Source organism: Tachyglossus aculeatus, chromosome 15 (assembly GCF_015852505.1).
Source record: "Tachyglossus aculeatus isolate mTacAcu1 chromosome 15, mTacAcu1.pri, whole genome shotgun sequence".
NCBI classification, from domain to species: domain Eukaryota; kingdom Metazoa; phylum Chordata; class Mammalia; order Monotremata; family Tachyglossidae; genus Tachyglossus; species Tachyglossus aculeatus.
Window position 1 is genome coordinate 23,315,371 of NC_052080.1, and position 12,435 is coordinate 23,327,805.

The 12,435-nt window shown below is 42.8% G+C and overlaps 1 protein-coding gene across 2 annotated transcripts in view; it reads right to left on the reverse strand.

The window, feature by feature from the left end:
* The window catches only part of PECAM1 (platelet and endothelial cell adhesion molecule 1), a 46,701-nt gene that overhangs the window by 33,759 nt on the left and 507 nt on the right, over positions 1 to 12,435 (reverse strand). For both annotated transcript variants that reach the window (XM_038757256.1, XM_038757255.1), the window contains exons 3-5: positions 8,440 to 8,730; positions 7,332 to 7,634; positions 2,841 to 3,116 (exon numbers count right to left, since the gene is read on the reverse strand). In XM_038757256.1, coding sequence (XP_038613184.1) covers positions 2,841 to 3,116; positions 7,332 to 7,634; positions 8,440 to 8,730 — 870 coding nt within the window. The remainder of the gene's footprint in view (positions 1 to 2,840; positions 3,117 to 7,331; positions 7,635 to 8,439; positions 8,731 to 12,435) is intronic.

Consider the following 12,435-nt stretch of genomic DNA (forward strand, 5'->3'; position numbering starts at 1 on the left):
CTTCTGCAGCAGCCCCCCTTAGGGCTAAAATAAAGTCTTGGCACCGTCCTCCTGGAGGGAGAAAGGGTAGGTATGAGCTCTAAGGGTAAGGTAACTTTGGCTTTGAGGAAGCCCTCAGACTCCTTGCTTCAGGATCCCCAAAGGCTCGATCTGTCACACCGGTCAGGCTCCACTCAACCCTCTCTGTCCTCTTGGCCACTCAACTGGGCTGCTTTCTAGAAGAGAGCGCAGGTCTGGGAGTGAGAAAGTCATGGGTTCTAATCCTAGCTCTGCCCCTTGTCCGCTGGGTGATCTTGAGCAAGTCATTTCACTTATCAGTGCCTCAGTTACCTCATCTGTTAAATGGGGATTGAGACTGTGAGCCCCATTCGGGACGGGGACCGTGTCCAACCCTATTTGCTTGAATCCACCCCAGAGCTCAGTACAGTGCCTGGCGTACAGTAAGTGCTTAGCAAATATCATGATTATTAAAGGTTAGTAAAAGGTTCTTAGGCAAAGACAAGACAGACACATAGCAGAAGAAATATACAACGTCTTTCTATTGGTCATTCGGCTACTGATTGTAACCTCCTGTTTCCACAACATAAGGTGGTAAACCTCAGGGAAGTAGAGTTTTTTGGCTAGAGTTCAAATACTTCCTGTTACAGGCTGCCACCAAGAAAAACAGAAATCCCCACGAAACCAAGGGAGGAAAAAGTCAGTTGAAATCTTCTGGCTTCAGAAAATGTCTGGGGTTCAGTTAGGGCATCGGCAGGGGGTCAGCCAGATGTAGGTCTCGATTAATCTGGGGTCGTGGCAACCAGGAAGGCTCCTTTAGGGCCAAGCTAGTCTGTGCCTCTCCCCAGAGTATGCACACTCCCCTGCCTTCGCACAAACACTCTAGATACTGCCAGCGTTATTTTCAGCCTGGAGCAGTGCCTCCTGCAGAGGTTGATGGGGTGACCAAGGTAACCCCTCCTCCCAACTGTCCAGACATAACCTTTTTCATTTCCGAGTTCTGACTGAGGCCGGTAGAAATACAAAGCGTCCGAGCCTGGATTCCTTGCTCCCAAGTCTCCGGGAAAAACATGTCTCTGCTTCAGCCCCCAGCCCAGGGACTGTGCCCTTCCCCTTCCAACAAGATATTGGGTGTTGTCTGAATGTAGGGTTACCCCGGTGGCCTTGAGTGGCCCCAGAGGTCAGAGAGTCCTGGGTTGCCCAATTAGCACAGGCCTTATTCTAGCCTCAGTGTAGTCTTTTGTTAAATATATCCAGGGAGAGAAGTTCCATGACTTTCCTACACCGTATTTCACTACTTTACCACACTATCAAGAAATTCTTCCTTTATCCAATCCATAATCCCTCCTGTTTTATGGGCAACTGTTTCCTCTTATTCGAACACGGGGCAGATTTCCCCCCATTCTAGAACCGCCAAACGTACGAAGATATTTATTAAGTGAACTCAGCCTTTTTTTTCCCAGACAAAATAGCCCAATTCTTTTCATCTGTCCTCCTAGGATTTCTTTTCCACTCCTTTAATTTTTTTTTCCTACTCCCTCCTTTTATAAATACAGTGACCACACCACATGATTCTAATAAGACTTAAACCTATGCAGAGTGCTTGCCTGCCAAACTCATAATGCTCCATTCCAGAGCCCCATTAATACATCCCAAGTAAGGAGGATGCTGTCGAGGAGCCCATCTTTGCAGTGCCGACAATCACAGTGCCGGGCAATCGAAAGTCCAAAGGCACAGACGGGTGGTCTTGATTCCCAGTCCTCCAACCAATCCTCTTTCACACTGCTTTCCTACCTTCCTCGAAAGGAAATAAAATTCACAACTAAGGTGCCACTGTGCCCCAAGAGATGGGTGAAACCTTCATACTATCGAAACTCTAAAATCCATTCTATTGCCTTACAAAACATGAATTCCAAATCAGTGATTTTTATATTTAGGAAGAGGATGCATTTAATGCCTCAGTGAGTGAGAGAAAACCTGTCCAACTTAAGTGAGTCACTCTCTAGCCTAAGCAACTATGCCCAAATAAATTCTAACCTGCCCAAAGTCACCCAGCAAAACTGAGGTAGAATTAGACACAGAAAGTTTGGAACTGTTGCCTCTGTTGGTAATATAAACCTGTAAGACATCTAAGAAATACAGGCAAGGCTACAAAATAGAAAACTAAACAGAAGCAACAGAACAAAACTTGACACAAGTCCACTTGTAAATAATCTAATCCTTTAATTAAAGTATAAACCCTGCAGTGATTGGCTTGTTTTTCGGTGAAGACTCATAACAGACTCTTCAGTCTGTAGTTCACCAAATTCCATTTATTTTCATTTAGGGGACTGATTTCCACTGATGTTCGATAGAAAAGTTTCCAGCAAATGAAAGGAAACAGGTCTTCACATAGCAGGAGGTAAGCATTCGGAATTCATTAGCTTGGGAAGTTGCGTAGGCCAAAATATGAGTATGTTCAAGGGGATTTCGGATAAATACATGAACAAAACATCCCTATTGGGAAAGTAGTGGAGAAAATGAGGGATTTTTACCATGGAAGACACTACTATTCCAAGTATATTTTTGCTGGTGCCAGAGGCGTTATACTTGGCTGGTTGAACCATTGGTCTGGCCCCTGAAGGTGCTTACCGTAGAAATTTGAGGGTTGGATCAAGCAAGAATCTAGAAAGCAACCAAAGGCTTAATTCTTTTGTCTGAATTACTCCAAGCTTTCATCTAGCTTAAGTCAACATAAACCTGCCCTATTAGAATAACTACCTTGGGTTTCAAGGCTTTTAGATTTTTTAACTAACTCTCAATTACTTTATGCGAAAATGAAAACAGTTATCAATTGTTCTTACCTGTTATATTGACAAATATACTGCTAACTTTAGATATCCTACTGGATTCCACTTTGCAGGTATAGTTGCCATTTTTTTTGACTGTAGCTTGAGTAGAATAAATAGCTTCATTTGTGTCTCTTCTGTGGGCTTGGATCTCCTTGTCTCTCTGGATAATAATTTCATGGCTCTCATGAGACAAGTGCGTCACTTGGACTGTGCACTTAATTTCAAGTGAGTCTCCTTCTATGATTACTCCCTTAGGTTTTATATGGAATTTGGGGTTGGAAAAAGTTTCTGCAAGGGAAAAAAAAATTAGAAATTAATACTCAAAAGTCTCTTTGCAGGGAGTGAGCGTTAGTCTCACTATTTCCCATTCTTCTTGATCTCCTCAGCAAGATTTTCAATTTTCTACACATCCTACCTTTGATAAATCCCTGATCTTCTCTCTGTATTTCCCTCTCTTCCCCCCGTTATCGCTCATCTGTTACTCTGACCTGTCTTTCACTCCATTCTTCTTAGGGCCTTTTCCTTGTTGCGCTCTAAATTCTATCCATCTCTTCTCATCATTGGCATAAATTTAGAATCCTGCCTCCAAGCACAACCATAGTAGACCCCCATTCTCAGAGAGATGGTGTGATGATGACTGTGTTATCGCTAAACCTTTTTTCCCCCGCCAGAAGGGAAAAAAGAAAAAGGTGGGTGAGGGGGAATGGGATAAGAGGGGCATATTCAGAGTCCAGGGATTCGCACACATAAGGGAGAGGGCAAATTACTAGTGGAGGGGGCCCTTTTTTTCCCATATCACTTTAGGAACAACACTGAAGGTGATGGACCTGATGGCTGAACCAAGGCTTTATCAGAGGGGAAGAAGAAAAAAGAGCTAAATATTTCTTCCCCTATCTCAGCAGAGGATGTAGTTGAGAATACATTTCTAGTTCATTCTCCCTAAATAACTGGACTTTGGATTCCAGTGCTAGGCCTATCCTACTGAAGTGCTATTTATTTATTTATTTTACTTGTACATATCTATTCTATTAATTTTATTTTGTTAGTATGTTTGGTTTTGTTCTCTGTCTCCCCCTTTTAGACTGTGAGCCCACTGTTGGGTAGGGACTGTCTCTATATGTTGCCAACTTGTACTTCCCAAGTGCTTAGTCCAGTGCGCTGCACACAGTAAGCGCTCAATAAATACGATTGATTAAGATTAAGATTAGGCCTGAGACAACATATCAATGTTTTCATTTTTGTTCTCCATGTTTCTCTCTCTCCCATTAACCTTCTTACCATAAGAGGGATTAATAAGAGGAGAAGTCAACTAGGATAAAGATGGACGCTAAACTAGCAATCAAAATGTTGTCTGTTAGAATTTAAGGAGAAGGGGAAAGAGAGGGGATTGGAGAAGGGAAAGGTTCAGCAATGATGATGATGATGATAAAAATATTGATAATAATAATAATAAAATAATAACGATAATAGTATTGTTACACTTTCACTCCCTCTCTGGACTGTAAGCTCATTGTGGGCAAGGAATGTGTCTGTTTATTGGTATATTGAACTCTCCCAGGAGCTAAGTATAGTGCTCTGCACACAGTAAGCACTCTATAAATATGATTAACTGACTGTTGTAAGCATTGGGTTAGATACAAGTTAATCAGGTCAGACACAGTCCCTGTCCCACATGGGGCTTACAGTTTAAGTAGGAGAGAGAACAGGTATCAAATTCCCATTTTACTATTGAGGAAACTGAGGCACAGAGAAGCTAGGTGGCTTGCGAAACGTCACCCAGCAGGCAAGTGGTGGATCCGGGATTTGAAGCGCTTAGTACAGTGCTCTGCACACAGTAAGCGCTCAATAAATACAACTGAATGAATGAATCCTGAGCTCTGAGCCCCAGGTTCATGCTCTTTCTTGTAGGCCACACTGCTTCCCTTGCTCTGTGCAATTTTCTCACTGACTGGGGGAGTGGGCAGAAGCAGACTTCTCACTTTTGCACCACCTCTAAAGGAAGAATGGCACTTTGGGAGACTCCCCTAAGCAGACATTGTAACTGTAAATGGAATTTCCTGAGCACCCACTGAGAAGCAGCATTGCCTAGAGGAAAGAGCAGGAATATAGGTGTTAGAGTACCTGGCTTCTAGTCCCAACTTGGCCACTTGCCTGCTGTGTGACTTCGGTCCGGTCACTTAGCTTCCCTACGCCTCAGTTTCCTCATCCATAAAATGGGGATTCAATACCCGTTCTCACTCCTATTTAGACTATGAGCCCTATGTTGGACAGGACCTGTGCCTCATCTGTTCGTCTTGTATCTACCCCAGCATTTAGTACTGTGCTTGGCATGTCGTCAACACTTAATGAACACCATTATTATTATTATTATTACTATTGCTAATCAGCACATGGCAAAGTACAACAAAATCTAATCATTAGATAATAATGGCATTTATTAAGCATTTACTATGTGCAAAGCACTGTTCTAAGCACTGGGGAGGTTATAAATAATAATAATAATAATGATGGCATTTATTAAGTGCTTACTATGTGCAAAGCACTGTTCTAAGCACTGGGGAGGCTACAAATAATAATAATAATAATGATGGCATTTATTAAGCGCTTACTAGGTGCAAAGCACTGTTCTAAGCACTGGGGAGGTTATAAAGTGATCAGGTTGTCCCACAGCGGGGCTCACAGTCTTAATCCCCATTTTACAGATGAGGGAACCGAGGCACAGAGAAGTTAAGTGACTTGCCCAAAGTCACACAGCTGACAATTGGCGGAGCCGAGATTTGAACCCATGACCTCTGACTCCAAAGCCCGTGCTCTTTCCACTGAGCCACGCTGCTTCTCTAAGACGAAGAGTCAGTTGGGATGAGAATATATCCAACTTTCTGCTGGGGGCAAAAATCTAGCAAATCCAATCGGTACAGTAAAATGACAGCTTTCATGAGAAGCAGAAGCAGCCGCATGGCCTAGTAGACGGAGCACAGGTCTAGGAGTTGGAAAAACCTGGATTCTAATCCTGCCACCGCCACTTGTCTGCTGTGTGACCTTGGGCGAGTCGCTTAACTTCTCAGTGCCTCAAGTACTTCATCTGTAAAATGGGGATTAAGACTGTGAGCCCCATGTGGGACATGGACTCTATCCAACCTGATTAGCTTTTGTCTATCCCAGAGCTTTGTACAGTGCCTGGCACAGAGTACATACTTAACAAATACCATTTAAAAAATATTTTTAATAGACAACTTCTGAGGGGACTTGACCAAATAATCCCAGTTTCCCAATCCCTCTATAAAACTTCCATGTGGTGGATTGGGGAAAACAGTTATTACTCCCTCAAAGATGCTTTCCTCAGACTTCCTAAAATAGTATCTGGGTGTTTAGTTTGACTCAGCTCTTATTTCTTCATGGGTTTGTGTGTTTTTTGATAACCCTGCTCCTGACAGCACCAAAATGGTGTACATGCCTAAGCATAAGTGCCATAGCTCTTATGAGAAGCAGTGTGGCTCAGTGGAAAGAGCCCAGGCCTGGGAGTCAGAGGTCATGGGTTCAAACCCCGGCTCTGCCAATTGTCAGCCGTGTGAGTTTGGGCAAGTCACTTAACTTCTCTGTGCCTCAGTTACCTCATTTGTAAAATGGGGATTAAGACTGTGAGCCCCCCGTGGGACAACCTGATCACCTTGTAACCTCCCCAGTGCTTAGAACAGTGCTTTGCACATAGTAAGTGCTTAATAAATGCCATTATTATTATTATTATAGCTCCTAGATAGTAAGCTGACCAGGATGTCTTGGTTCTTGAAAAGATGACATGGGCAGATGACAGACTTACTATCTCTCACATCAATTTGTCCATGTTCTAGGAGAAAAGAAGCCCCTCTGAGATCCTATTTCCAGGAGGCCTTCGGTAATTAATCTCTCCTCTCCCCACCTCATAACCCCCAATTACTACTTCAGCCCTTCTGCAACCCCAACTAAAGACTTCAGTCCTCACAGCCCTTGGATTACTTATGCATATAGTCTGTATATTCTATTACTTCCTCTTATCTGTAATTTAATTATCTCTCTCCTCCACCTGGCTGTAAACTCCTAGAGGGCAGGTAATACTGTACTAATTCTACTGTATTCTCCCAATCACTTAAAATAGGTCTGGGCACACAAAAGGTGCTCAATAAGCACTACTGATTGATTGGATTTGATTGATTGACTGATTAATTTGTACTTCCCAAGCGCTTAGTACAGTGCTCTGCACATAGTAAGCGCTCAATAAATACGATTGATGATGATTGATGATGGATAATCAAAGAACTAAAACCCAGGTACGCTTTACGCTAATGCAAGCTATAAGATTTTTACCTGAAGACAGCAGTATTCCCCAAAGCATCAAGATAATAGACAGAACCCTACCAAGAGAAAATTTCTCTGTCAGATTTTCAAGTTATTTCTACAGAGTTCAAAGTCATCCAAAAAGAGGATGCAGGCTACAGAGGGTAATGAAAAGCAAAGAAAGAACCTGACCCCTGACGGTCACTATCGCGCTGTCGGTGAATGGCGAAAACTCGCTCGAGGCCCCAGAAGAAATCTTTGCCTGGCAGCGGAAACGCAAAATCTTGTCCCCTTCTTCTATAGGGAAGTCCACTTGTACATAGTTCTTATCCCGGGCATTCTTTTCTTTCTTTTGCTTGAAGTTGAAAGTCACATCTAGTTTCTCGATTACGAAATAGATCGGGGGATTCTCTTCTTTGACTTCACACTTGACAGTCACCAGGCCGCCTTCCATCACATCTTCCTTGTTCAGCGTCAGTGTGGGTGCTGGCACTCCTTTGTGGAGAAAAGAAAAGCAAGCAGCGTGAGTTTCACCTGGAATCACAAGTCAGACTTTGCTATGTCAGACATCAGTTTGCCAGTCCGGTGGGTTGTTTGTTCTTTGGCAACACTATCCAAAACAGTGGCATCCTATATCCTAACAGGATCGTATCATCAGACAAATGTTCTCTAATTCTCTACCACTGTTCTACCTGAAACATATAGTGAAAACATGGACTAGCCAAACTGGGTAGAATAATATCCCTGTTGGGCTCTGGGAAAAAACTACTGTGACAACTGTCTGTAAAAATGCTTAGAAATAACGGGATAACTTGAGAGCCGGAAATCCAGGTAAGTCAGGCAATAAACGGCCAAATCTCACCCAATACCAGGCCTACCCAAGGAGATCTGGCCAGGATCAACCACCTCTGCCGGGGCAAATTTCAGTGATCTTTGGGCGTCAAGGAAGTGCAATGGCATTACCTTTGGTCTAACTTTTACAACATCCATGGACAATTTTCAGAGACACCCGCGCTCACAGATGTGGTTACCATCAACACCGTCGTCTTCAAATGGGGGACTAGTTCCGTGATTCCCCACATTGATAGTCATGAGAGAAATCGATGCAGATTACCACTGATGGTCTCGACAGACCAGCAGTGAAACAGCAGAGATCCCAAACAGTGAGTGTCTCACGGCCCTTCCAATCTCATAAAATCAAACCCTGTTGCTATGACCCGTGCACCTCTCCTTCCTTATCCCTTCCCACAGTTCTGGCTTTTGCTGGTCAACCCCAACTGTACGTGAAGAAACAATTTACCTTTCACGAAAACCTTTATACCTAAAGAGGTTTTCTTCTTCTCGTGGACAATCACGGTGCATTTGTAAACCCCTGTGTTGAGAATCCGGGCAGCAGGGATGAAAAACATGGCCTTTTCCATCTCAGAGGTGACATTGCCGATGAGTTCATCGTCCTTATAGAACAAAAACTGGTGTTGCAGCTGAAACTGTGAGGTTTTGCTGATATCCACACTGCAGATAATTGTGAGGTTATCCCCGTTCAAAACTTGGTCTGGTATATGTTTGATATAGGCATTGTTTATGGTGAAAGCTGAATTCAAAAAGGAAAAAAAGACAATCGTTTTGATTTGGCTCAAGTGACATTATTCACAAGGGTATCTACCTGGTTTTCACTCAGTTAATACCTCTCCCTACAGCGGCCTTAGACAAAGTTGCAGGCCCCTGATCACTGGAACAAGACTTCGGTAAAGCTTTTCTCTGAAGCCTTAGAACATTACCTCACTTAGAGCACCTTGGGGGGCCTGTGGAATTCAGAGGTGGAGTAGAGCTAGCTCTAGATTGGGACAATAATCATGGTTTTTGAAAAATATAAAATAAAAGCTGCACTGTTTTGTCCTGTAGGCTTCAGCAAAGCAAGCAAAATACCCACTAAATGAGGTCGCCCGCTGCCTCAGAGCAATATTGAAGACACATCCAGCTTGTGGAGCACATTTGCCTCTGAAACATACTCAACATCAAAGGGCAGGACAAGACTATAAAAAATAAGTTCCTGGACGGGAGTCAGCTCACTAACACTGAAGCAATGATCAACTGGGAGGGTCCTCATAGGAAAATGGATTTATTTTTTAATGGTATTTGTTAAGCACTTACTACGAGTCTCACTCTGAGGTAGGTACGAGTTAATTAAGCCGTCCACAGTCCCTATCCTGCACAGGACATTCTAAGTAGGAGGGAGAACAGATTTACAGTTGAGGAAACTGAAGCACAGAGAAGTTAAGTGACTTGCCCATGGTCTCACAGCAAGCAATTGGCAGAGTCAGGATTAGAACCCAGGTCCTCCGACTCCAAGGCCCATTATCGTGTCTGCCAACTCCCTTTTGCGTCTGCCAAGTCGCCCAAGCACTTTGGTCAGTGCCTTACACACATTAAGAGCTCAATAAATACCACCGATTGATTGATGAGCTGATTGAAATGGGGCACGTGCGGGCCAGGAGGAGAGAACAATGAAGAACAGTCTCAGGTACTACAACAAACAAAGCAATGGACTTGAGAGTGCCATAGTAGACCGAGGTAACAGAAAGACCAACGTGGTGGAAGAAATCAGGAAAGGAGTTTGCTCTCCTCAAGCAAAGGGTTCACAAAGACTAGGATACAGATTGACGGTCTCAAAAACAGAAACAAACTCTGTATGGAACAACCCCATTAGTACCGCAAGGATATATACTTACATACAAACAAGGCAGAGGAGCATGTCAGTCGCTCTTTGGCCTTTTAGCCACACTCAATGCATGAATACAACAATAAGTAGCATCGTCATGAGAGTAGAGTTCTACTGCGGGCCCGGGTTGGGGGAAGCAAATAAGTTTCACCCATCTCCCTTTCCAGCATTTAAATTCCAGCCCCAGAGAAGGCACAGGGACTATTATGAGTCTAATCTTGACCACCTTCGACCTGTACCTGGAAGAATTCTGTAATTGTGCCGGGGGCCATCTGTGTCAAGTAGCTGTGGAACTGGTCTTGGCCAGAGAGCAGGGGCATTAACTGAAGCTATGAGGTGTCTGTGCTGTTTGCTGCAGCGGGTCGCTCCACTGCCCAATTGTCTAATGGCGCTTCTGACATTGCCACCCAAGATTAAAAGAGAAAGAGGGGGCTCAAGAAGGGAGGGGGTCATTAGGGAAGCTAAGACAGAGCTCAATAAATACCACTGATTGTCCATCTGTACTGTCTAAAACTTTAGATTTGGGAATTCCTACTGGACAGGGATGGGCCTTTAAGATTTTTACAATACCTAGTTGTTAGGGTTTGTTAGGGCAGTAGGCATTTCGGGACTGTCTCTATATGTTGCCAACTTGTACTTCCCAAGCGCTTAGTCCAGTGCTCCGCACACAGTAAGCGCACAATAAATACGATTGATTGATCGATTGATTATTATTAAAGCTCTAACTTGTACTTCCCAAGCGCTTAGTACGGTGCTCTGCACACTGGAAGCGCTCAACAAATACGATGGAATGAATGAATGAGTGCTCCCCACACCACCTGTGTATATGTTTGTACACATTTATTACTCTTTTTATTTCATTTGTACATATTTATTCTATCATATTTCATTAATATGTTTTGCTTTGTTGTCTGTCTCCCCCTTCTAGACGGTGAGCCCACTGTTGGATAGGGACCGTCTCTAGATGTTGACAACTTGTACTTCCCAAGCGCTTAGTACAGTGCTCTGCACACAGTAAGCGCTCAATAAATACGATTGAATGAATGAATGAATGAATAAAAATGCTCTGGAAACATTACTGATTTCTAATGAAGGTGCACACAGAGCTAAGATGAGGAAAATGTGGAGAGAAAAAATACAGCTGTGCAACACATGGTCTGAAGTGTTAAGGGTTTCAGCTGGAATAATAGGGCACATGAAGTTCGGAAAGTTCAGCAAAAAGTTAAAACGGTGAGGAAATCTAAGGCAGTGCCTAGTCAATAAGTATTATCATTTTCTCAATATTCACCGTATAAGTATCAAAAGGGCTGTGGAAAGTTGCAAGGGAAGTGGAAGACGTGATCTCTCAAAAAATCTAGCAGGGAATCAGGACACAAATGAATACACAGTAAAGCACACATGAGAGAAATGCATCTAAGTCAAACACCTTGCAGCAACACTAAAAATTCAAACCAGGTTAATTCTGAGATGAGAAGGAGGTTTATATCTGAAGCCTAGTTTTATAGCATCATATCCTCACTTCTTTTTTGTCCAAAGTGATATACTGTGACACAACTGGACAAACGATTCAGAGCATGGGTGGATTACTCACAATCTCTGGTCTTCAAACATAATCCCATTCCCATTCCCTCACTACTCTCCTTTGCCTAAAAAAATAGGAAGTGTATTAAATAAATTCTAAAACATTTCAAAGGTATTTTAGGGTTGTGTTTAATGCTATTTAGCCCAAGGTAATGAGAGTTTATATACTGTGGAGAGAATGGTCTCCAAATACAAACATTCTCTCTCTTTCCTAACCCCAACAAACACACAAATCAACGGCTCTCTGGTATTGCAATACTTGTGGTTTTGTGCTTGACCCAAGCATAAAGTTTAGCATTTTTGTTCACTTGGGAAGTAAAAAACAATTAGTAATTAAAATCCTGAAATGTCTCAGCTCCCCCAAAATCCTTCTGATCTGTTAAAGGAGAAACTGGAAAGACAACAAGCTATTTTTCGGCACTTCTTCCTATTTCTTCCCTAAATTTCCAGTAGTCTCATCAATGTATAAAGTATAACATTTAGCCTAAGAGACACTGTTCTATTAATCTTACTAGTGAACAACAAAACAGATTTTTCACAGTGACAGAATAAGAGAAAGTAGCAGACGGACATGAAGAAAATTATTATTGGAATGTTCATTTTTAAAATGTCTCCTAAAACCAACAGTTGCCTTAGAACTCAAATTTTATGCTTTTCAGAGCACATGTAATTTTGAATGCACGTATGACTTGGACTCTGGGTTAATAAATACTCTGGAAGGCTGCCTTGATGGAATGGTACTTTAATATTGATTTCTTAGCTTCCACTCAATGGCTACTCTGTTTTCATTTGAATTTAAGAGAAGCAGCGTGGCTCAATGGAAAGAGCCCGGGCTTTGGAGTCAGAGGTCATGGGTTCAAATCTCGGCTCCGCCAATGGTCAGCTGTGTGACTTTCGGCAAGTTACTTCTCTGCGCCTCAGTTACCTCATCTGTAAAATGGGGATTAAAACTGTGAGCCCCCCTTGGGACTACCTGATCACTTTGTAACCTCCCCA